The 26395-nt window shown below is 48.9% G+C and overlaps 1 protein-coding gene across 1 annotated transcript; it reads right to left on the bottom strand.

The window, feature by feature from the left end:
* LOC104257246 (alpha-2-macroglobulin-like protein 1) lies at positions 1-26389 on the bottom strand. The gene is made up of 35 exons (XM_059817124.1): positions 26319-26389; positions 24688-24874; positions 24187-24349; positions 23388-23440; positions 23052-23072; positions 21490-21643; positions 20979-21063; positions 20284-20404; positions 19364-19481; positions 18159-18268; positions 17635-17805; positions 16069-16293; positions 15875-15938; positions 15203-15348; positions 14898-15047; positions 13834-14031; positions 13114-13201; positions 12325-12478; positions 10248-10476; positions 9789-9912; positions 9108-9229; positions 8633-8684; positions 8143-8226; positions 7578-7754; positions 7170-7251; positions 6395-6551; positions 5249-5323; positions 4874-5045; positions 4226-4440; positions 3701-3916; positions 3183-3298; positions 2430-2520; positions 2074-2142; positions 753-855; positions 1-41 (listed from the first exon to the last, which is right to left on the bottom strand). Exons 1-35 carry the CDS (start codon positions 26387-26389, stop codon positions 1-3), a joined length of 4404 nt encoding a protein of 1467 aa, XP_059673107.1.
* Positions 26390-26395: the final 6 nt, after the last annotated feature.

Raw genomic sequence — 26395 nt, 5'->3', positions numbered from 1 at the left:
TCACTCGCACGGGGCACTGTAGCTCATCACTGTAGTTTCTTCTGGAAGATGAGAAAAAAAGTGCTGGTGAGATACACTTGCCAAAAACTCACTAAAGAAACCCAGCATCGTGCCTCTGTTTCTAGGAGAGGCGTTCCCTCAGCTTGCAGGCCATGACTCCCCTCCGCTGTGACGCTTGAAACCACTGGTATGTGCCAAAGACTCTGTGTGCAGCTAGTCCAGATTCACCCAAGTCATGGGGCTTGCGATCTTTTGAAGCTCTAAGTCCCAAACAGCTTCATTGCAGTTATGGTTTCCTCACTTTCTGGAGCAATAGCAATCCCCAACACATTTCTAGCTTTTTCTCCCACTAGGGACCCCAGAGAACAGAAGACAAGTTATTTTCAGTGTCATTCTTCTAAGGGGGCCATCACTCTTCTAAGCCATCCCCTCATTATGGTCCCTCTGCCTCTGCTGTCTCCCACTAAATGAGCGTGCAAAAGCACAGCTCCAAGCTCCTTGCTCCCCTCTTGTTGGGATAGTTATACCCTAAGTGGATCTACATGCCAACTTCAAGCTTGCACATTCTGGGACCAGAGAAAGAAGGATCTACCATTTTGAAACCCAAGAGAGTAAGTCCATCACTAGAGAGCTTCTAAGGGGCAGTTAGATAAACATGTCAGAGATGGTACTGTCTTAGCCTTGACAACTTCAGAAAATGACTTTCCAGTAGTACATTTGGGTGGTTTCTGCAGTACAGCATCTGAGCTCACCTGGCATGTAGTAATCGTAGACCTTGATATTAGCTGGCTTACGATCCTTCACTTGCATGTCCTGCTGCACCAGCAAAGTGTAGGTGTGAGGCTGTCTAGTCAGCTAAGACCAAGAGATGCAAGGATTACAGCCAGAACCAAAGTCCTGTAAGACAATCCCTTCCACCTGCTCTCACTCAGGCTCCATTGCTTTCCCATCCATCTCAGAAATATTTTTTACTTCACATTCTGTGGCCATCTCCCATTTTTGGTCACCAGATTAGCACATGAGAGACATCAAACCCACAGCGTCAATGTGCATTAGGTATCTAAACGTAGCACGAGTGTTCCCAGCCAATCCCACCTTCCCACCCAGCTCTGCTCTGAGCTCCTTCATGCATCTCACCTCAGTGGCTACTTTCTTAAACACAGTCCCATTATATCATCTCTTATCCTCCAGTCTCACGCAACCCTCATCATTAAGCAGACAAATGCGAGGTGTGGATGAACATCTGCTGGATGGTAGTAGTTACATGACCTGCTGTTGATTGGGTTCCACCTTGTGCTACCTGGCAGCCTGAGCTGACATCTTCCTCTGTGCTGCCTTTCTTCTCTGTGCTGTAGATGTAATGAAAGCAGCATCTCTGCAAGTCTAATGCATCCACACAACAATAACCTGCTTGCTATGAGGCTAGCTTAGCTCAGCTCAGCTTATTGACAACCGGAGATGACGAATCACAGAAATGTAGAAGTGCTCCTTGGAAATTCTGAAGTTTTTAAATTCATGCCAGGTCTTGTTTCTGGTGCTGTTTAGGTATGCATGTAGCTAGAGAAAAGCTGGAGTGGTTGTTAATCTGTTGATTAATGAGGCTGTGGAGCGAGCACTACTGCTCACACAACCATCTGGTTTAATTTTGAGTGATCTTGGCAAACTCCATGTACAATCTTGGATGCTCCCTACTACATTCAGGCTGCTTAAGGGCTTTCTAAGAATTCAGGCTTGCTTGAATTTACTAGATGGATTCTACTACTACTCCCCAATCCTGATCAGACACTGTGTATGGACTTTCAACAGGCTCTGAACAGTGCCAACAGATGTAGGCTTAATATCAGAGTTAGCCTCATTTCACTCAAGTTAAGTGGCCCTGTATACAGGCTCTACAGCTGAACTACTGCAGGCTGACACAACACACTTCTCCAGGTCAGCAAATGTGGCTGGTATGCAGGAACAACAGCTCTGGATACTTAAAATACTAATGGAACCAAGAGACAAGAGTAAGCTAAAAGCTATCTGCCAGTCCGTAGTCCTTTTAATGATGATATTAGCCTAAATTCCACTCACTTCCTCCAGGTAGAGAATGACTCGGTCAGCTTCGCTTTCAACTTTCTTCACTAAAGGCATTTTCTTTAGCTGAAATTAGGGGAAAAAATGTCAGAAAGACTCTAACAGAAAGCAGAAATATTCAGGGATATTTGTCCTTGTGAGAGCATGGGCAAAATGTTCACATGGCCAAGGAAGCCCTTGAGGTATGGGAAGGCAAGGTGGGCCTGGAAGAGACTTTGGGTATAAAGATTTCCTGGGAAGAAAAGAACTGTGTTTCTCTGCCCACAGGAATGATCCCAGTTCTGCATACAATCCTGCATGATGGACATTCATCACTGTTCCCATCCCAGCCGGACACAAACTCGCGGTCTCACCTCTTCCAGTGAACCTGCCACGGGGCTGTATCCAGACAGCAGCTCCACTTGGATCAGGACCATGTTGGTGGACACACGGTTCCCTGTGTAGCTGCAGCAGGAACCCAGGGGACAGCACTAATGTTACTTTCTGAGCCATGATCTCCAGATACTCCAGCCCAGCTTTGGTACTCAGGTGGAGGAATCTGCCTTTCCTTCCAGTGTTTCTCCTGTAAGCATACCTGTTCCTGTACTGTAATAAATCTTTGTGCTTCCCCTGATCTCTCTTTCAATTGTGTGGAGCCAAGGAGCATAAATTCCTTGGAGGGCTTCTGGAGTTACCTTCTCTAGGCATGGCAGGGAGTATCACATCCTCCGCCTGCTCTCTTGGCAGTTCTGTCCCAAGTCAGGCAGGGGTACAGCAGAGGAGACTGGTGTGACAGTCAACCAGGAGCAGAGGAGGGAAGACTTAGGAATAAGCGTCAGCAGTCAGTCCCACAGGACCTTCACAACACTAGTGTTTTGAGACCTAATCCTAGAAGGGGGTGAGACCCATAGACCTTGGGAGAACTTGCGGTGACCGGCATGATAACGAGATAGGACTATAGCCTGAGCCATCCCTCTTGTACCTTTCACCCAGCTGAGTTAAATGAATGGGGACATCTTAGCACTTGGACCTCATGAGTGAAGGGGAATCCTGGCCATCAAGAGACTGGTGTGGTGCCAGAAGCCTCTTAGCACAGGGGAGGCAAAGGGCAACTGAGTGTCTCCTACCGAGCATGAATGGTGACAGGGAACTGGGTGGCGTTGGGTGCGGTGCACTCCGTCTGCACAGATACGGCAAAGGTGACGTCGCTCCTTGGTGGAGGGATGTGGTAGCGCAGAATGGCCTGCCAGGACAGAAAGAAGCTAGTTGGCGGAGAATAGCAGGGGTATTTTTGCTGAAGAGTATCCTTGTCTAGCATTTGGCTGCTGTTTGCTGTCTTGCACTGGTGTAAGAGAAAACTATGTGGCGGAAGCAGGGGTCCTGCTAGTGCACTGCTGCTGGTGTTCATTGTACTTCTTGGAGGAGAGGTGCAGCTCTGACTGGGTGGACATGATCCAGATTTCATTTGGGGAAATTGCTATTCCCTTCCTGTTGGATCCCAGCTACTCCTACCAGCCCTGAAGGCCAGATTCTTGCAAGTCACTGCAGCAATCTGTTTTCAGCGTTGGCTGAGTAGCAAAGTGAGAAGTCCGCTGGCATTCAAGGCTTTTCCCCAGACAGACCTTTTCTCCCTGCCTGGGCTTACCTGCAGGAAGAGGCACCCATGGCCCTGCACATGCACAGTATAATCTCGGGGAATGGCTGGCAGCTCCACTGTCTGCAGCAGGAGGCGATTGGTGTTGTCTACGCGGATGTTTTGGTTGAACCCCTCAGAGGAGAGAGAAGCCTGAAGATCAGGGCCATCCTTGCTGAAGGTCTTGGTTGCATACAGGGCTAGAGCTTCCAGAGCAACCACCGTGTCCTGAGGAAAGAGGCACATGCCTGAGGAAAGAGGCACATGCTTCCTGTGCATGCCCAGTCCTTGGCCTTTCGCTCCGTCATACTGCAGCTACAGGACAATGAGGGTTGAGCTTTCACCTTGGACTTTTAGCATGGAATTAGCTCAGAGGAATACAAATATTCACCTTTCCCCAACTCCCAGGAGCTGTAAATCCATACATCTTCTTTTTTTCTTTCTTTCTTTTTTACTATGGGCTGTGCTAGAACCCATTGCTCTTACAAACCATAGCTGAGTGCAGGTTCTCCGCTGATGATGGCTCAAGGGGATTACCTGGGTTGAAGCAAAGCCTCCGTAAGGGTTTTGCTGCTTGATGAGCCAAGACACAATCTGGGATGCCTTTCTGATTTCATCTGAAGACAAACTTGACTTTGAAAGGTGAGCGATGAGGATACTAGACGTCAATTCCACATCAACAGATGGAGCCCGATACCAATATAGGGAGTCTTCTTCCTGTTTGGACTGTTGACTCCAGAATATTTGGTCATCTAGAGGTGGAGTGGGAACACTTATGGAGTGCGTAGCTGGATCTAATGATCTTGGAGTCCTACTCAGCCCCAGTGCCTAGGTACTGAGTGAACATGTACATTGGGACAAGTATGGGTGCATATCTCCCTATTTGCCCTCCACGCCCTGCTTTTCCCAGTAAAAATCTAGGCCTGCAGGCTGGGAAGGAGCTATACAACATCCATGAAGCTCCCCTGGTTTGGATGACTGGGAGACCAGGACTGTGAGATCATCCACAGAGAAAGTCTGTCTCATAGTATGGACAAACAGAGGCTATCCCAGCCTTGGGCTCCCCGCAGAGCTCTGCCAGTGCCCCCCACCCCTGCCCTCCACCCCCTTGGTCGTTCAGCCCTGGGATCTCCACAGACACAATTCTGCCAATGGCCCTCTCTCCTGCCCCACAATCTTTTGTACCTGATATTATGGCGGCCTTATCCAATCTTTCAAGGATTTTCTGCCTGAGGGCCTTATCACCTGCTACTGCAAAGGCATTTGCGGCTAGTGCCAGGCCGTAGAGGTTGGAACTGCCAGTATCAGCATTGACCAGGTCCTTTACACATTTCAGAGCTTTCCACACAACTGGGTCCTAGGATAGAATTGAAAGCTGGTTGCTGGCAGGGTGTACGGGGAGGGAATGCAGCCTTGATGTGTGCAGAGGAGGGTGGAAACAGGGACAGGACACACAGGGAGAAAACCGATGACGTACCCCTGTGCGCACGAAGGCAGAGCGCCAGCGCACTGCCTGCCGAGGGGCTGCGCACACAGCCCGTCCCCACGGCCCGTACTCACAGAGCGTGGGATCCCTGCGTGTATGAGAGCTGTGATGATCGCAGAGCTCAGCCCCAGTCCTTCCTCTACTGCACCCTGCAGCCAGCACAAAACAGAGAACATGGTTTAGTGGGCATGGTGGGGTTGGGTTGGTGGTTGGACTTGATGATCTTACAGGTCTTTTCCAACCTCAGTGATTGTGTGATTCTGTGATTCTGAGAAGAGGAAGGATGCTGTGAGAAGGGAGGGGAGAAGTCTCCCAGTGCTTTCTGCTCCCTGAGCAAAAGCCAGCGCAGGCAACAGCGCTGGTCCTATTCATTCTGCTAAGAGGTGCCAGGGCTGGTGGCTATTCTTGCAGGTCCTGCTTACCAGAGCACTTCTCAGCCACAGGGTCTCAAGCTCCTCTGGGTAGCTGATTCCCTCCTCCCGCAGCGCACATTCCTCCTTCCCCTCCTCCGCAAAAGGTTTTCAGTAGCAGGTTTCAGTGTCAGGGGAAAGAGATGTTCCCACAACCCCACTGCGAGGCGGCACCTCACTTGAGGGTCAGGACAGTGGCAAGGGTATGGAGGAGCAAAAGAAAAAGTATCTTTTGCAAGGGGAAGTGAAATATACCGTTCTGTTCCCTTAGAGGATTAATTATCTGAGGTCCTGTTTGCAGAACTGCTGCTGCCTCTACTTTGGTGGTACTCTGTGTGTGTCTGTACATGCACGAGTGCTGTGTTTATGAGTACAGGGCACATGCCTGGCAAGGTGAATCTCACGAGTGGCTGCCATCAATCTGCATTCACTCCATTTCTGACTCTCTCTCTACAGGGGGGAGCTCAGACTGAAGGAAAAAACAGCAGCTCTATAACGGGAAAGGAAGCTAAAGCAGTTTACCAAGGGAATAACGCAGAGCTTGAAAACCTTTTTTTTTTTTTTTTTTTTTGAGGCATGTCTTACTTTTGAGGTGGGGCTAGGGCAGGGCACTGGTTCAGTTCCAATGCACCTATCATCGAATGCAAACCTCCGTCATTTATAACTTGAAAAAGTGCCACCAGGACTAAGCACAACACTGAGTGTCACGCAAGGGTGACCTAGTAGGGTTCATTTATTCTTGGCACCCAAACTGGGCTAGAAAGTGAAGGAGCTCTGAGGTACCTAATGAACAGCCAGGACATGTCATACCATCAGACCGTTGTTGAAGAGCTTCCCCACACTCTTGAAGCAGCCAGATGGAATCTGACTTTTAATGAGGGCATTGGCAGCATCCTTTATATTCTGCTCATCTATGTGGATGAAGTCCCGGGCTTGGCTGAAGGTCTTGAGGACAAGGGCAGTAAGCCTAGAGCCAAGGAAAGGAGAAGAAAATAAAATTGAACCAGTCACTGATGCCCATCTCCAGTGGGAGACAGGAGTCTCTGTGTCTTCCACTATCTCATCCCTGGAGAAATACCAGCAGGCCAGAGCCTCTGTGCAGACAGGGAATTGGAAGCAATGCACATGAATTAGATGCTCATGAAGCTTGAGATCAGATCCATTTGCAGCAAGAGAGAAAAAATTCACACACAGTTCAGTGCTTCCCCCAGAGCTCTGCCAATTCCAACAGGGTGCACTTGTGTGAGTTAAAGCCAGGGGGGCTGATATTTAGTGAGCTCACTCAGCCCCTTCCACAGTCCTGTTTGGGTACAAAGCACTCTGGAAAACCTGGAAAGAAGGTGTTTTTGAAGCCAAGTTTTGAGAATCAGCCTCAGCTGGTGTGCCCAAGCACAAACAATCAAACAGGGGTACCTCAAATCAGTTCAATGGCACAGTTCTCTTCCAAAAAGTCTCAGGAGCAGTTTCTGTTCAAAACTCCACACCTCCAGACTCCCTCAGTTTCTCCAGACCAAAATCCAAGCCAGCTGGAGCCTGACCAGGTCAAGCTGTTGTTCCTCAACTGTGTCTGGATATCTCTGCTTACCATGTGTTCCCTGGCTCACTTCCTTCCCCAAAGGCACTGTATGAGCCGTCTGTGTGCTTGTACAGGAGTTGCCGCTGATATCCTGTGGGAAGAGGCTGGGGATAGTGAAGATGGTTTGTGTCTGCCATGGTCTCAAGGTGACAACCTGCCCCGCCAATCCTGCTGATCATTACAGAGAGCATTGTCTCTGAGGAATTCAGCAAAGGGCTTTCAGAGGCGTGCCGTGTACCCCTTGTTCAGCTGAGACACAGCAGCCTGATTTACACTGCTGTAATTCCCATGGTATCAGGCAAGTGATGCTGCAGAAATCCTGTTCAGCACCAAGCCTCTGCTGAGGTCCCCACTGCACAACTTACTGTAGTGGACATCACCAGCTTAATAACCCAACATGAGCAGAAATCCACTCACCGCTTTCCAGATAGCCAATTGCCTTCTGTTTGATTTCTGGAGTCAGTTGTCCTGTTTCTTCAAGGTATCGTGTGATAAAGACATTGGGGGCAAAATGAACCATGTTCTGCTCACCACAGCCACTGGACATCTGGAGGAGCTCATCTATGTTGTCCAGTGCTGTCCCCAAAATGTCACCTGTAGGACAGAACCACAGCTTTGGGAGCTTTCTTGCATTTAAAAAACTTCTGATCTCACCGATTCTTCAGATAACCTGCTAAGACTGGTCTCAGTCCCCCCCTGCTCACACTAGGGTGAGTTTAATGTCTATAGAACCCTGTGGGAACAGTGAGATGGTACTTGTCTATCTTTCCCTTGGCTGGGTGAAATTATACGTCCGTCTGGCCCAGTGTCACTTGTAGAAGAGAGGTGGGATGCTTCTCTGGAAGACATAAGGGCCCGGTATCACACCTCACTGCACACATTCCCTCTTGTTACTCTGTTTGCCAAAGCAGACATGGTAGGACTAGAAGAAAAGACTCCTGCAGGGAAAAATCTTACTTTCCAAGACCCTCCTAAATCTCACCTAAGAAAGAGATGTGGGCTCTCTCCGACCCAAGGACCACGTTCTCTGGCATAGTGAAAGTGATTGTCTCTGAAGCTGAAGTTTCTGCAAATGGCAAAAGCATCAGAACAACAACAGGCAGGAGGGAGATGGCAGACCCACAGGCATCCCCAGGAGATGGTGTAAACAGGCCTGGGATCACCTCATCAGTTGGTGAAGTCAGCGTTCAAAAGAGAGGATGGCACAGAGATCAGGCCGTCCACTGATGAGTGACTGTGGTGTGGTTAGGCAGTAGCTTGGTGCTGCCAGGAGCTTGTAGGACTGGGTAGAGCTGAATGGCTTTGCCTCCCCATAAAAGCTCCAAAATCCCTGACTTTCCCCTTCCCATGCACCTCCAGATAGTCCTAGAGTTGTTCACACACCACACTGCTTCCATTCGGTCTCCTTGCTCTGCGCACATGTACAGCCCCAGCAGTAAGACAGTCCTGGTCTCTGGGGTACCTGCACCTACCTTTAGGGCACAGGAGTGAGGTGTGGGTCTTTTCCTCCAGCAGCCCCTCTGCCTGGTAGGGAAAAGGCTGGTCAGCTCTGAAGGGCGAGCAGTAAAATGAGATAGCAGCTGTGCAGCACCCCGCCTTTCTGCAACCACCTTTTCCGTCTTCATGGGCCGTGCAAGGGGCCTCACGCAGACAGCCGGGATACGCGTGCCGACAGGCAAGTTTCACTGCGAAGCAGGTTTCTAAGCTGCTACATGGCCTTTGCCCTCATTGCCTGGCTAGCCAGCAGTTCTGATGCTTCTGTCCCATTGAGTGGAGGTGCTCAGCTCATGCCCCGACCCAACCTACCCTTAGAATTACTCCTTGACCAGCCTCCCTGAGAAATATGCTTGCCCGCCCAGCCGGCTCTCCCTTCCCAGAGCCACCCATCGGGCTGTTTTGAGCCTGACCCAGTTCTGACCTCGCCAGGACCCTGAAGCATACTCTGACCTTCACCAGCAAGTGTTTAACCACCGTGTCCTTCCCTCCAGACTCTGGCACAACGGCGGTACTCTCAGTGCAAACATCTTCCTGCTCCATCACTTCAGCAGTGACAGTGAAATTCACCTTCCCTAAAGAACAAAACATCAAGAGGCTGGTTGGCACATCCATGCCTGCCTTTTAGTTTGCTCAGCCTAAGGCTGCTCAGTCATGCTTCCTATAATAGGCCTCTCTCCCTTCTAGCCCAGCTCTGGATTCCTCAAGCAGCTCTGCCAGTCACAGAATCACAGAATCACTAAGGTTGGAAAAGACCTGTAAGATCATCAAGTCCAACCATCAACCCAACACCACCATGCCCACTAAACCATGTCCCGCAGTGCCACGTCCACACGTTCCTTGAACACCTCCAGGGATGGTGACTCCACCACCTCCCTGGGCAGCCTGTTCCAATGCTTCACCACCCTCTCAGGAAAGACATTTTTCATAATATTCAGTCTAAACCTCCCCTGGTGCAACTTGAGGCCATTTCCTCTTGTCCTGTCACTTGTCGCTTGGGAGGGAAGACCAACACCCACCTCACTACAACCCCCTTTCAGGTAGTTGTAGAGAGCGATGAGGTCTCCCCTCAGCCTCCTCTTCTCCAGACTGAACAACCCCGCTCCCACTCCTGCCCCTCCCTCGTCCCCTTACCTAATTTTGTAGCCTTCACATCCCAGAAAAATGTTTTTGCCGAATCAGGACACAGACAAATAGTGAACCTGACATTTGCATGCACGAATTCTAAATCCCTGGAGTCCATCAGGCTAAGCTGGAGCTAGAGATGAAACAAAAGGGATTTTGGGTTACAGAGCTGCTGCTGTGTTTTTCCTTTCAGTTCCTTGATCCAAATGTCAGTCAACAGGGTGAGTATGATGATGGCCCTGTTGCAATATCTGTGGGACACCAACAGCCCGTGGACATCGCAGTCCTGTAGGGTTGAGCTTTTGGGGAGGGATAAGCTGGACAGAGATGGCTCTGCATGGGGAAGAGCTTCCTTGGTGTCTTTTGCCCAGTGCCTGAGGAGGCAGCCCCTTGTCTGGGTCTCTGTCAGTGAAGTACTGTTACCACACATCCCCCTGCCCAAAAACCATCCTGGAGGGAGCCACTCACCACCATGCACTGCTTCAGGTAGCTGAAGACTTTGACTTTCAGGGGAAATGACTCTCCCCGGAAGACAGAGTAGGGCAAGGTGGGTTCCACGAAGAAGGGCTTGAAGCTCCGCAGGCTGGTGGTCTCTGAGATTCCCAACCCATGGCTCTCTGACGTGCAGAAGGTCATGGCTCTCCAGTCTGTGATACTGTCGGGTACTGTGATGGCTAGCTCAGCAGCCCCTGAATCACTGAGGAGAAAACAGAGCAGAAGGGGCTGTCCCCATCCCTGTAAAGATTTCTCTTGGGAAGACAAATGCAGAAGGACTACGAACTGGAAGTGTGTGTGAAGGTGTGGGCATTCCTAGGAAGTAGGACAGAGGCATGGGAAGGATAGCAAATTGGTGGGCAAGGAAGACCTGAGATGCAAATGAAACCAAAATTTGCTTCTGGACAGTGTTGCACCTGAAATTCTTGTTTTGTATGGGCACACAGGGCTCCCAGGCGTCCATGTTATACACCCAGCCTGTGCCAGGGTGACACTTCCACCACATTACCACCCAAACTCCCAACCACAGCTCGGCAGTCATCACTATAAGTGTCACTTACAGATCTGCATACACAAAACGGAAGATGGTCCCTGCCCTGAAATGGGCATAATCCAGCCAAATGAGATGGAGAGGTCGAGATCCTATTTTACAGATGGAGAACACTGGCACATGGGAGAATTAAGAAAGCTGAGATATGTGAATAAGGGGAGAGTGGTGGATGCTGCATAATGTGACTTTAGCAAGGCCTTTGACATGGTCTCCCACAGTATCCTTGTAGCCACATTAGTGTGGACTGGACAAGTGGATGATAGGGTGAGCAGAAAATTTGCTGGAGCACTGGGGACAAAGGATGGTTATTGGTGACACAAAGTCCAACTGGTGGCTGTTTACTCGTGGCATCTCTCAGGGACTAATACTTGGGCCAATACTGCGTAATGGCTTAATTAATGACCTGGATAATAGGAGAAAGGACATCCTCAGCAAGATTAGCAGACTAATCTTGCTATGTATTAGCAGACTATGCTTCATTGGGTAGGCGTTCCTGATATGCTGAAGGGAAAGGTTGCTATTAAGAGGAATCTTGACAAGCTGGAAAAATGGGCTTGAAAATGGGTAAATTCTGTATCTGGGATGGAATAATACCATGCAACAGTACAGGCTAGGCAGTAACTAGCTAGTAAGCAACTTTGCAGAAAAAGAGGTGGGTGTCCTGGTGGGTAACAAGTTGAGCATAAGACATCTCATGTGCCCTTACAACAATGAAGGCCATCTACTTCTGGACTGTATTAAGAAGACTGCACCACTGGGCTGAGAAAAGTTATTTTTCCCCTGTATTCCTCCACGTGGGACCACATCTGCAGTACTGTGTCCCTTTTTTGCCTTCCAGTATAAGAAAGATACTGACATACTCGAATGCATCCAGTGGAGGATTACCAAAATGGTCAGAGGGCTGGGACATTTGATGTACAAGGAATGCCTGAAAGAACTGGGGTTTGCAAATGTAAGAGGGAAAGGCTAGGGGGAGATCTTTCAGCTTTCTAAAGCTACTTATTGGGAAGGTGTAGAGACAATGGAGCCAGTCTCTTCTGAGGTGCATATTGATAAGATGAAAGGTAACAGACACAAGTTGGAACATGGGAAATTCTGACCTGAGATAAGAAAAAAAAAAATACCGTGAGGATGGTCAAACACTGGAACAGGTGCCCAGATAATTTGTGGAATCTCCATCCTTGGAGATACAGAGAATTTGACTACAACTTGATCTGGCTGAACCTGCCTTGTGCAGGATGTTGAGCTACAGATCTTTGGAGGCCTCTTCCGTCCTACAGGAGTCTGTGATTTTAAGTTCCCCAGGATCATCTGGAAAACCTCAAGCAGAGCCAGGAACTGAACCAAACCTCCATTGTCTTTATCCACTTTTTCATACCTCCCTTTTCTTTGTGGGCACAGAAGACAATAATGCCCTGGCTCTACTTCTGCCCATTCCCTCTCTGCTGAGGCTGGTAGGAGGTCTGGATCCATGTGGGGCCACAGCCCATAACTACTCACTTGATGGGAACCAGAGTCCAGATGAATGTCTCTGGAAACCAGGTACGTACTGGCCCTGCCTCGCTACCCAGCTCAATGTGCTCTGACTCAGCACGTTCAACAGCAGCATCTGTTTCTGGGTCCAAGTCGTCCAAGTCTGCCAGCTCGCCATAAGCTATTGGGAATACAAGCATTGATTCAAAGGCAGAGCAACTGTGAAATCAGGATAGAGTTCAGCTGGGAAAAGCTCAGCTCTCCATCCCTCCCACTCCCACTCCGATTCCCCCTGTCCTCTCCAAGATGCCTTCAACCTACTTCATTATTGTCTTCCACAAGACACCCCCAGATACCATGTGGATTCCAGTATGTGTGTGCTCCCCCATGAGGCACTCTACCTCCCCCCACTTTTGCTCTCAGCCCCTGCAGAAAGGGCTAGATACTGCCCAGTGCCAATCTTGGCTCATTCTCTGCTTTCCAGCAAGACCTTTCCTAGTCTTACGAACAGATGTTCCTTCCTGCTGCCTCTTTTCCCCCCTTGACCATATTATCTTCCTGCCTGCCAGCAGAAGCTTCCAAGCAGGTTCTTCCCATGCAGCCACCCCTTCGCCCCTCCAGTGCAATGAACACATGCACACACACACACACACACGTCAGGACCCTTTCCCTCTTCCTGTGGTGCACATCTGTGCAACCTCCCACTCATCTCTGGAAGCCATCCCCAGTTCCTCAGCACACCGCATGTTCAGCTGCCCTTGTGCAGCCTGTATGTTACCCGTGATTTCCAAAGAAACAGGATAAATCGAGATGTACACATGTAGTCGTAGTAGAAAGCGGTCTGGGTGCGGCACTCAATTGGAGACTTGATTTTAAGGCTGGTTAGAAATGTTAGACCTGAATTCTGGAGGAAAGAAGGGGAAAAAAAGAAGGTAGATTTCAGTGGAGAGGGTGGTGTGTCTGACTTGCAAATTTATACAGAGAGAGAATGCAGGACCACCCTGCTACCAAAGCCCGGTCCTGGCCACTCACACCAACAGAGGCTGTCTCCAGTCAGGATTGTGGAGGTGACCACTCGCATATGCATGCCCACACACAAAGTCATTATTTTGGCACCACAGTTTGCTGCCCACACCAACACAGACTTGTTCTCATCTCTCACCTGCTATCCCTTTCTACTATTCTTTCCCTCCTTTCCCCACTCCCCCTTTTCTCTCAGGTGTTTTGCTTTTCCAGCCTCAAATTTTCTCTGACTCAGGGTGACACTCCCCTCTCCTTCCAACCCCTAGAAAGCCTGAGAGTCTCGAGCTTGGGATAAATGGGGAGCTGGGTTCTAGGGATCTGCCTGATCAATGGGTGTTCATCAAGCTGGGAGCATGGAGTGTCAGAGATCTCTTAGTTCAGAAGCTTAGCAAATCCAGAACCTGAAGTTGCCAGTGTTTAGAGGAAAGACAATCTGTGAAGCTACCCAGTGCTGACCTGGGATATAAAAGGGCTCAGCTCTGATATTTCAGGTTTTCTGGAAATCAGATTTACCTTCAGAAGTTCATAAATATCTGGTTGGGACACTGCGTAAGAGTATCTGTCGTACATGAATGGTGACATTGTTTCTGGTGGAAGGGTGGTCTGGGGGGAACCAATGATTCCTGGGCTCTTGTGCGTAGTACAATAGTCACTGTAAGAGTCTGTGAGGGTGCTGGGGTGCTCCTGAGAATAGCTGAACATATTGTACACCTGTAGACAGAGAAAGAAAACAGTACAGGTCAGTGTGAAAGGTGGGAAGTCTTTCATTTCTATCCAGAGATATTCTGTGACCGCAGAGGCAGAGCTCAGATCCTGCCTGCCACAAAAGCCCAGCCCCAAAGGTTTTTGAACCTCATGGAGAACCTCCACAAGTTTTAGATGCATAGCACCGGAGTTGAATACGAACCCCTCTGGGGTATGGCTGCACAGCTGTGGCCCCTTCTAGCTCATAGATTGTACCTGTGAGCTCAACGCATACAGTGAGGACACCTTCCCTGTAAAAGTCATTAGATAGCTTCTTGTCTGACTGAAGGCACGTCCTGGATCCACCAAGACAGTGTCAAGAGGCAATTCAAGGGTCCTTAGACCCAATGCATCCCAGGTCTAGAGGAGAAATTGGACCCTTCCACTGCCAAGGCACCACTTACAATCCAGCCTGTGAATGGAAGGACTGTCTGGTTCGCGTGAGCTGGAACAAAGACATGGAGCCTATCACACACTGGGCATTTTTTTTAACATAACTCTTTTTTTCAGAGCACTGTCATGAATTGGTTCAGGAGATGGAAGTCTCTTGCCATCTGGTTGTCACTGTGGCAAAGCAGTCTAAGTTTAACATGGATGTGACTTTGGGCTGTACTTGGGGATGACAGTGGATTATTCTATTAGATCCCTCTGTAGAGATGGGAAATTTTGACTGGTGTTCGATGTTGGCCTTCATTTTTTCTCATTAAGCCATGTCCTGTCCCCATTCAAGTACTTGTTGGTATACCACTGTGCCTTATTAACCAGTGCCTGCAACCAGATCCTCAAAAGGCATCTCTCTGATATTAGCAAGGCTCAGCACTAAAGTGACTCACACTATCCCTGGATAGCTCAGCCTCTGGCCTCAGGAGAAGGACGCTCTGGTCTACAGCACGGATGCTACATAGGGAGCCTGGTGCAGCCTGCAAATGGAGACGGACAGCCGATCCTGGGAGAGCCACTGTGTCTGAGAAGCCAAGCTTCACCTGAAACAGCAGAAGAAAGAGGGACTGAAGACATTGGTAGAGGAAGGAAAGCGGAGACTCTGGCTACTGGGTTCTGCTGGACATCTATTGCCAATTTGCAGTTAATTAGGTACCCTCCAGCCTACCTGTCCCCTTACGTTTTTCGCATGACTTACATGGTTCCTGAAGCACTTGGAGACTTTCAGACTGAAGGTGTCAGCCGCCACTTGTCCCTCAGGGAAGGCGGTGTAAACAAAGAGGGTAGCCATGGGTGAAATGAGGTCAATTGGCAGAGTGACATTGAAAGTCCCACTATACTGACCTAAAGGAAGAAGGAGAAATAGGAAAAGTATAGGAAGAGGCAAGGATGTCCACCTCCAAGGATCACAGCAGCAACATGCTCCTTTTCTATAATACTTTTGTACAGTTACTTGGATAAAAACTATTCTGTCTTGCTTCTGGGGAGTCCACAGCTAGACCAGGATGTAGGTTAGTGCCATTTTGTACCAGTGACCTTAAGTCATGAGGGATCTTGGCAACAGTGTGCGCTTGGAAGAGAAATTACTTTCCACCTGAGTCCAGCAAAGAGTCTGTGAATTTTCTTGGCGTTGTCTGATAATTCTTATTTGGCAGATAAACTCTGACAATTTCATCATTTGATCAGAAAAAATTTAGGGAAATTAAAAGACAGAAGAGAGAGAGCATATTTGCCATTTCCTCTTGATTGTTTGGTGTCAGCTCTGTTGTTTCCTGTTGGTCTCAGATCTCTTTTCTCTCCTTCCCCATTTAGGCTGGAAGGGATTTCCTGTTGTGTCCTTAATCTGCTCCTGGTATTTAGAAGCTCTTACCTAATGGTGGATCAAGAAGCACTGTTGTTTGGCCATGATGTACAAGAGATCCTCTAGCCAAAACCTAAAGGGTAATGAAGAGAGCAAAGGGTTGATAGTGCCTCTGCTCCATGTCTCTGGGCCAGCAAAGGGCCCTGTGCTGACACAGACCCGTCGCAAAGCTGACCTCGTTGCCGGTGCTGCCCTGCACTCACCAGGTGGTAGAAGTCTGCTCTGGCAGCCCCGGCCCCCAGCTCTGTGGCTAGGATGCGATAGTGCACGGTGACCTGCTGCACCTCCCTGCAGGGCAGCATTGCCTGCACCGGCTGGATCCTCACAGAGCTGCGGCTGGAGGAGTAGAAGGCCCTCAGTGTGAGGGATGCAGTGCCGTAAGACACCCTCACATTTCGACCGCTTAAGTCCTCCGGCTGGGTCTTTGCCTGTGGCACAGAAAAGGTGGCTCAGTCTCTGAAGATTTCTTACAGTTCTCCCCATGCCAAAACCAAGACTGACTGGACAGCGGGCTCTGAACCCTCCCAGCGTAAGGTGTCTATTTCCACCTAAGTCAAGCTCGGTTGGGCCCTTTCTGTGAAGCTTGGCATTGCCCGCTCCACCACGCTCTGGGATAACCAGCACCTAAACATGAGGCAGGGAGCTGTATACTACTGGGGCTTGGGCTAGAGCCTGAACTTCTGCAGTGCTGCTGCTACCCCGTGAGCAAGCCGGATCGTTAGACTCTGTGGAGTGGCTTATTAGTCCCTGGAACAAACCACTGAACCCTTTGCTTCTGTTTGGTACGTGTGGGGAAAGTATCAGCATGGATCTGCCCTGATAATGTATTTCACTGTTCAGTGTTATTCCACTTGCACACTGTATTTCTTTAAGCATTTTCCCTGATCCATAGGGTAGAGGTGGCAGGGGACAACTGAAGATCAATAGCCTTGCTCATCTTTGACCTATGTCCTATCTGCACTGAGACTATGATATCAACATCTTCTGGGTTTCCAGCAAGGTCAAGATCCATCATCTAAGATACTGTATGCACTCTGATAAAGAGCCAGGGCTTGCCTCAAAGTGCCTTGACCTTGAAATTTAGATAGGACAGGTATTAGAAACATACCCCTATAACCAGACAAGAGAGCCTTCCTTGTTCATGGGAAAGCAGACGCAAATTTTCTCTGTCAATTCCCCGTCGGTGGCATCCCTGTTTAGCTCCTTACATCCTGGTTACCTGCTCTGCTCCAGATTGGCTTGCAGCAACTGGTTCCTTACTAGCCTTCCTTCTTTCTCTCCTAAGTTTTCTGCCTCTTATATCCCGGGTTTCTCCTAACTCTTATGCTATAAGGAAACATAATGCAAACTGGCCACTGACATTTTCTTCTCCACATGTATTTTCAGATGTTTCTTCCCTAGCTCCTTTCCTATCTTCCTGTTCCAACATCATGGGGGAGTTCATCTTTTGCTCTCTGTCCCTGCCCAGCCCCACAAAGCCCTTTCCACCTCAGACGGAGGTGCTATGTAGGTAGACCTCAGTCACAACTTCATGGGGCCTCTGTCCACTGCCCCATCTCTCATCATGTCTTCTGACTTGCTCAGGGACTGTGTGTGGCACCAGGGGCCACGCTGGCTCTGCTATGGGCTGTTCCTCTTGCCCTAGAGCTGTCATTTCACTGCTCCGTGCTTCCATCTCCCTGCCTATACTGAGGCAATGACATAGACTATAGGTCTGAGGGAGGCATTGCTTAGTGCTAGCCAAATCCAGTGTAACAACAGGGCTTAACCTGTAGTAGAACTTTACTGCTGTTGTCCCATGCTGATGTCTCTAACGTGAAAGAGGCCATCCCAGTGTCATCCGTGAAGTAGGTCCTGGTCTGCTTCCTGCTACCATAGGACACTGTAAGAATCACCTCCTTGTTCTTCAGGTGTGTCCCGTTGGCACTTTTGAGTTCCAGCTGTAACAATGCAGAGAACAGTCAGAGAATTGGAGGCCTCAGGATTGAAAATCTGTCTCTCAGTGGAAGTCCCAGTTCCCCTCTCTGCAAAGGGACTCTCAGCATGAGCTCTAACTCCTCCAGTCACATCCCATTAAGGCAGCAGCCATCTCATCTGGCAAAGCCATGTGCCTATCCTGTGGCCACACCTTTAGACTATTTCTTGGTAGAGCTGTCAAAGGAGAGACTGGGTCAGAGGACTGTGCTAGCAGCTTTGGGCAGCTCAGAGCAAGGGAACCCCTCAATACTTCTGTGCCTGTCATCCCCTTAGGCCCAGCTGCTGGGCTTTCCATGTTTCTGCCCTGTTCACTTACTTTTCCATAGTAGGGAGCTCCTTGCTGATAGTAGTAGCTTGTCCCCCAGAACTGGAGAGTTGTGATATCAAAAGTGACCTTGCAGTTTTCAGTGGTGTTGAACTCCAGCCCTAGGGAAGACAGGAGGTGCATGCAGGTGAGTATCATGCGTCTGAGCAAAGGCAGCAAGATTGGATGGACTGAGGTAAGGGATGGACTGTCACTCATTGGGGATTGTAGTTTCTCCATGTAAATTCAGGAGTCATTTAACACACACAGTCAGCAATAGTACCTCCTACATTCTGACCTGCTAGAATGACAGCAGTCTACCGGGAGGTCTCTGCCAGATGGTTCTCAAATGCTGTTTCTGACTTTGTTTAAGATGGTCCTACTCATAATTGTCCACTTCCATTCTCCTCGCATTCTCACGGCAGAGTCACTAGAAGGCAACATTTTTTCCTTGCCTTCACCACGTTAGTTTACAGTCTGCTGTCTTGTCATGTGGTGCCCATCTGAAATCACTGCAGTTGTTTGCTAAGTGGATGTGTGTCACTGCTTTCAGCAAGGGGCTGCAAAACATTTTCTTGTAAGGAAGGGCTTGTAAAATTTTGTAAGAGAGGAAACCTTACAGGATGGGATATTCAACAGTAGCTCGGGACAAGTAGCCTCATCCCCCTGTCTGGGATGTGGACATAAATCTGATGAGGAGCTATTAACAGTACCCAGTCAGGGCCTTGGTTACGCTGGTTGCTCTAAGTCTCTCCTCATTCCAATGGACTTTCCTAAAGTATGGTTTAAGAACAAAAGAACCTGGCCTGGCCCACCTCTGTGCACATTTCTACTGTGACTAGAAGATAAGAAAAAGCAGCTCTTGCCCATCTCTGCCAAACCAAGGTGACTGTCAGAGCTGGACTGGCCACAACAGCTTGTGGCGGAGCAAGCGTACTCATGAAGCCCATCCTGCAACTGGGAGAACTCACATGTCCTATGTGAGTCAGACCTGGGTGGTATCGTACACGAGAACATCCGTGCTGCCATGGTCCTCCCAGGGAAGACAACCCTCTGACCACTTGACCCCATGGGAGCCAGTGCAGAAAGCTCCAGTGGTTTGATGGGAAGACATGAGGATCCATAAGGAGTCTTACAGATGAAAACCCAAAGACAACCATGTTATATGAGGGTAAAGTAAAAGATTTTCCACAAAGTGTAGAATCTGTTTTTGCTACCTGTTCCACTTTCTTTCAGAAAAGCCACAGCTTCCAGGTTGAAATCATAATTGTCACCACGCTTCTGGTGGTAGTTCTTAATATTCACCTCAGTAGCAAAGCAGCCATCTTTGTTTGTCTGGGGATGTGAAATTGTAGCTGTTAACCAATCATGAATGCACTAATCCCTTCTGAAGTGCAGATCAAACCCAAGGCCCCGAAGTCTAAAAGTACATGACTTGAGTTAAAGGAGCGACTCCCATACTGGCATGAAACGTACTTCTTTTCTGTGGAGTAGTCACTAAAAGGAGATGCTATTTCGCGCGTGTCTCATCTTTACACATTTACTCATGTGCCAGTAGCAAATTTGAGTTGTCATTTCTCCCTGACAACATGATTTCTTGTACTACGGCAGGACTTATCTTTAAGGTATGTGCTGGGTTACCTAAAAATATGTAAACAAATATAGATACTTTCATTCAACCCTAGAGGTGAATGAGTAAAGTCTGTGCTGAACTGCAATTGCTGGCTTAGATGCAAGAGGTAATTTCTGTGTCTCCAAAACAGCTGTTTCTGGGAAACAGCACATAGGTGTTTACACCAGATTAAAAGGTGGTGCTAAAAAGCATCCAGTGGAAGTGAATCAATGAGGATGGTGTTTGTATTTTTTATTGTCCTGTTGTAATACCTGTTTTGTAGGCGAATCTGCAATAGTTAGCTTGCAGAATAGATGCTTCTTCCTTTGAGTACATCTAAGTGCAGTCTGAGAAATCACTGAGAGGGGCTAAGATTGCTACTCTGGGGAGTTAAGGACATATCAGTCATTCATCCCCAAGCAAAGAGCATGCTGCTTCAATACCTGCTGTCTGTCCCACTCCTTTTCCCCCTCTTTGCCCCTGTTCCTCTCTTTTGCAAGAGGAGTGGATGTCCCATGTGCTCACCTCACCAGTGTAATCCTTACAAATACTGCGCTTGGCTTTGGAAGACTTCCGATTATAGCGGATATGTTTACGGCACACCACAGCCTTCACAGTACCTTGGACTGGCTTCCCATAGGTGTACCTGGGAAACATAGCAGAGAGGACTTACAGTCACATACAGAAACACTGGCTCAAGGGTGAATAATATCAGATTTAGCCTGTGATTTGCAGCCATACAACCCAGCAGCCTGCAGTACCTTCACGGTTCATGAGCTCGGCAGAGGCCAAGAAGTTAAAATGACTTCATCAGGTGGAGACAGAAGGCAGTGGTGGGAGAGTTGCCTCCAAGTCAACACTAATCCCACCAGGCAGGGCTAGGGGACATTGTGCTGGCCACAAGTTGAGTCTTTATTCCTTCTACACTGGCACTAATCAATGCAGCAGAGGTACCGTATTGTAGGGCACTTACCCCACTGAGGGGATCCACTGCCACACTTTCAAACTCACAGAGAAAGAAGTAGGGAGAGAGAATATGGAGAAAGGTGGGAGTCCAGGAGAATTCCTGAGCAAAGGATGCCAGGTTACCAGACTTTGGGGCGGGGGGGGGGGGGGGGGGGGGGTAGGGTTGGCAGAGACCATTTTGAGCTCAGTTATTGACAGCTGTGCAGTTTCCAAACCAGTAAGAATGCACCTTCTGCCACGGTAAGTCAGCTCACATGCCACAGACGTGGAGATGGAAATTCTCCTCCAAGATGGTGACCACCTGAGGCATCTGTATGGAGACACTGAACTTGGGCAGCACTGTATGAAAGCAAGAGAAATATAATTCAGTGAGAATAGAGAGAGCTCATTTGTGCCAACCCTCATCAGATGGTTGGTCACAGAAAAGAAATCTCTCCTTTAATTCCCTGACTACCACCACAGGGCCCGGTAGCAACGCACCAGCAGCCCAGCCAGGAGAGCGTGGTGGGAGGTAGACAGCCTTAGTCTCCTCCCCAGAGCACAGCTGTGGGACAGTACCTCAGTCCATCCTCAGGACATGGGGGAGGAGAAAGCCTGAGTGAAAGTCAGTGATTACACCTAATGGGGAGCAGCTGGACATCTCAGGTGCTACTAGCTACAACTAGCACAGCTGTTCACAGCTGCATGGCCCATTCAACTCTGTGTGAGAGAGGGCTGGAGGCAATACATCTTTCTCTGCTGCCTTCAGCTCCCTGAGACTCTTACCATACTCCTCTACCCTGAAGGTATGTGTGCGGTCAGGAATTTTGATGGTGTACTCTCCAACCAGTGCTTCCGCAGCCAGGGGGAAGGACAGATCCACAATGCCTCCCACAGGTGTAACATTCAGCCACTGTGCGATTCGGTTCCCTTTGGGGTCCTGCATAGGCAGTAGTAGAGAGTAGTTATTTCCCAGTGCAAAAAGAGACTCTTTTACAGGATGTCCAAGCTACCACAGCATGGTCTGAGCACGTATCCTCTTGTCCTGAGAGGCCAGGTCTATGACACACTTACAGTGCTCAGGTGAGTCTGAGCTCGAAGAGGGTAGGGCTTTTCTCCCTGTCTCATCGACAAAGTCAATCTATCATCTTATTGCCTCTGGTGGCACCGCCACCTCACTGACTGCAGCAGAACTATGGTTTACTGCCTGCCTGTCTCACTAAGAGATAGAGGTGGTCCCTCTTAGAGACCCCTGTGGTGATCTGAGCTGGCATAGCCCCTTGGTCACCGTGGAGAGGGTCAATCCTGACAGCACAGGCTGCCTCAGGCATGAGCTACTTGGGAGTCATTACTGGGGAGTCTGATGTCTTGAATCCCCAGGGAAGTCCAGGAAATGAGTCCAGGATTTCATGCAGGGGACCATGAGGCGCAGTATACAAAGGAGGATGTAAAGACCTGGGACGCAAGGGCATTTGGAGGCTTCGTTGACTGTCACGGTCAGTCCATGATGGACAGTGTTCTCCCACTGCTGGTTCTTGGGAGGGCAAGATGCAGAACACTTGCTACAGTCACACTGCCCAGCCAGGAAGGATTTAGCAATGAGTTGATGGTTGCTTTATAAACATATGGAACAAGTGGGAGCTGTTGTCTGAAAGGGTGAAGATGGATCAGAGTACTGCGTTTGTATAAACTGGCATAAAGCATTGCATAGGTGTCTCAGAAACCATGTATTTATGTATGGATTGCTTGGTGGGTATGGCATGCAAATGTACATTAGCTACTGCCAATTGCTGGATGGAACTGTGACCTGTCTGCATGGGTTATTACAAACTCCCCACTGCTTTCAGGCATCCTTCCTCAGCTCAGGTGATTGCAGTCTTTATTTTACCTATAATATTGAAACTGAACTACCAGATTTTCAGAACAATATCCTGAAAGCTGCTTTAGGAGGCTTCTCTAGCTGTGTAGCCACAACACTGGTCAAACTTTTACTTTCTGTATGTTAAATATAAAAGTCTCCTTAAAGAAAATCCAGGATTTTCACAAATCTGCAATTCACAGGCTAGAGGGACTAAAAGTCCTGTGACCACTCTAGAAAAGTTTGCTGGACTGGTTTTTAGTGGTACCCATTATTTACTGCAGGGACCCCTCTGTGATGGGTATCATGACACTGCACTGCCAAACTTATGTGGATACCAAAAGAAGGAAGGGCAAGAAGTTGAGGACTGTTCCCATTCATTCTGAGGTAACTGGCTTTCTGCATCCATATTTCCCCACCATCATCTCCAAACCTGTGTCTTCCCCAAGCTGAGAAGGGATCACCATTTTCAATAAAGTAGGTGCTTTACCTTCAGTTCCACAAGACGGTGCTGTGGAGAGGAAATAACAGTTACTGGTGGGATGCTTTCAGGTAAATTACCATCCACCTCCCTGGCATTTTTTTTTATCCCCCAACCACCCATGAGTCTTCCCTTAGCAATTCCCAGGGACTGCCTGTCACCCAACATCATGAGCAGCTCCTGTGTTGCAGGTGGTGCCCAACGCTGTTTGAAAGCACCAAAAGCAACACTGAGACTAGCTGTCCACAGAGAGATCACCTAGCTGGGCCAAGAACTGATCCAGAAGTCATGGAGGCAGCCCATAGCATTTTCAGACTTATTAAGGTTTCTTCCCTCTTGACTTACCGTTTCATTGCTGGCAATAAAGTTCTGATCCAAGGTTACAATTCGCAACTTGACTATAGAGCAAAAGAAAAACAGGACTGGATGAAATGAAATCAAGTCTGTTAATAATAATAAGAATGGATGGCTAAGAGAGACGTGCCCATGTGCTTCACCGAGAGGGTGTGGGTAGCAGCTACAGCCATCCACTCCTGGGCCTATGCTCAAAGCCCTGCTACAAGCTGGCAGCCTGCTAGAAAAAAAGTGGTAGGAGAGTCGGTGTGGGGTTTCTGGGAAGGTTGGCCGTGCTGGTGAGAAACAGCATTTTTCTGGACATTGGACCTGCGGTGGGGCACTCAGTCTTGTCTGCAGTGAAGGTCATGCCAGTGGAAAGGGTGGAGAAGCATGGGGCAAACAGCTGTACCCTGTGGTGGTCTGAGCTGTGCTAGGGCAGTGATGATCCTCGTCTGAGGAAGTCTGTGGGAGAGAGAGGGATTTAAGGCACTGGCAGACTATTGTGGCTTTGACTGGAGCAATCGTGAATATAACACAGTGGCGTCTGAACCTTTTCTCACGCACCAGCCAAAACACACAAGCCCAGTTCACACTGGCATGCTGTCTGAGTGTGGCTAGTACTGGAGAAAACATGCGCCATGCTGACGTAGGAGAGAGGTATCCCCAAATCCCTCAAAGCCTTCAAGGGAGATGAAGCCTGTGACCCATCTCCCTTGCAGAGCAGAAGCTCCAAGCACTAGAGGCTACCCCGTATTTTGTGGCCTGAGGACCACTCTTTTTCTCACAAGACATGGCATTCTGTCCATACCAATTTGTCCAGGTTTGTACACAGGTTTGTCTGTCTGGATAAAAGTCTTCTTGTCTGCGTGTTTGATTAGGACTTTCTGTTTCTTCTGAAACTCTGAGTTGGCTTCCAGGACTGTGATAACAATAAAAGCCACTTCATCGGGGTTTCCAACAGGAGGAGGGACCTGCAGGGATAGTTGTAACCATCGTTCAGGGTGGATCCCATTCACGGATTCCCAGGCTTTTGGAATAATCACTATGATACTCGTTTTATATTACTCCAGTTCTTCTTGCCCTGAAAGACCTCACAGTACTTTTCAGAATGTTTTCTGGAAGAGTAAAATAGCAGTGGGGCTACACAGCAGGAAGGACACTGGCAGACCTATACAGGCTGAAGCAGAAGATTCAGTGCGCGACTGAGATATCCCCATGGGAAGACACAATTCTTTGCCTTCCTGCTCAGCAAGAGCAGAACTCACACACTATCCACCCTACTGACAACCCTTGAAAATGCCTTCCTCACCTGGAAGCTTGTGCAATGAAAGAAGGTGAGCTGAGAGACGGACTGAGTGATCAGAGTCTCATTCCCAGCTCTGCTTTGCAAGGTTACTGTCACATGGATGGGGACTGCTTGCTTTCTGCTGAGCTGGAGGCACACGGTTTCTGAGAAGGGGTGGTAGAGCTGCGATGGTAAAGCCACAGCATAATTTCTATTAAAAAAGGAAAAAAAAAAGTCAGGTGAAACTGTTTTTCTAAGAGGACATGTTTTGACCATAGGATAGACTTCTAGTCTCTTCATTCCACTGTCACGATGCCAGTGGGACAAGATCACATCGTTCTTCTCATCTATGGGTACTGCAGCCATTAACACTGAGTCTGCACTACATGCTGCATGCACATGTAAAAAGATAAAGTCACTGCTTCCAACACTGAAAGTCAAAATAACATGAAGAGACCTCCCCATGTCACCCAAGGGATCAGCATCAGAGCTTGGTTACATTGCAGGTTTCCTGAGACTTCAGCCTTTTCACTGAACCACGCTACGTATCACCATCAGTTTGCTGGGCTGGTTATCTGCTTTCTGTCCTAGCAGCTACCTCTGGGCTCGCAACCAATGCCATGCACATGGGACCGGCTTCGTGTCCCAGACACAGACCCTCATGAGCACCTTCTCTTGAACTCCTGATACCCCTGTCCTCCTTGCTTTCTTATGCCAGATCTCACACCTCGGTGGCTACCCTCAACACCAAGACCGAAGAAAAGCCAATGTTCAAGCAGGTTTGAAAACTTATCAATGACGACTCCTGCTTACCGCCTCTGGACAGGTTCAGCCAGTGGCATGTTTTGCAGCAGCAGGAGGGCAGGGTCTGGAAAGATCAGAGCAGCAGGAGGCAGGGACGTGACCTGGTGGCAGTTCTCAGCTGGAGCTCAGCACCCTGGCAAGAGGGAGTCAAAGTCCTGCTGGCCAGGAGCCTTGAGTGCTTTCACACTTGAGTGCTGTCAAGCTGCCTTCAGCACCTTGTCTGCTGCTAGTATTAGGGGATCTGATGCCAACAACTTTTTGATTTTCCTGCTTAAGCTGACTCACAGCACCTCCCCACTGCCACTGGGCCAAAGAATGGGATGAGCACTACAGACTCACTGCTTGAACTTCCCATACCCCCCTTGCTCCTAATGACCCTTTACTCTGGAACATTTTCTTACGTCCCTTTGACAATTTATCCCTTGCCCTTGTCTTCTGAGCTACAAAAGTACGAGACAGCATCTCTGAGTCTGTCATTCAAGGAACCCAAGAACCAGGCTGGATTACTTTCTCATGAATCTACAAAAAACATTGGTAAACAGGCGGGACAGCAGACAGCCTACTGAAGCAAGAGTATTTCCATAAAGCAAAGCTTCATGCTGAAGTTAACAGTGGGAAACAGGTAGCAGTAAAGCATCATTTGAGCGGGAGCTGTGTCAGCCTATGCAACATGTCCTGGAGGAAGAGGCTGAACTCCCGCTGGAAAAGATTTTTAAAACTAGACTTGCACATGTCACACCACACACGGCAGGAGGGAACCCAGCTATCACCCAGTGGCACTTATGCCATGGCCACCCCCCCAGGATTCCCCACAGACCAGAGCGCGTATGCGAAGTAGCCGAGGTTCTTACAGCATTGCAGGCGTTCCAGCCGTGCTAGGCAGGAGAAGGATGCTGCCCCACAGGAAAGCGATGCTCCACATAGCTGA

Source organism: Gavia stellata, chromosome 4 (genome assembly GCF_030936135.1).
Source record: "Gavia stellata isolate bGavSte3 chromosome 4, bGavSte3.hap2, whole genome shotgun sequence".
NCBI classification, from domain to species: domain Eukaryota; kingdom Metazoa; phylum Chordata; class Aves; order Gaviiformes; family Gaviidae; genus Gavia; species Gavia stellata.
This window is presented reverse-complemented; position numbering and strand designations above follow the sequence as displayed.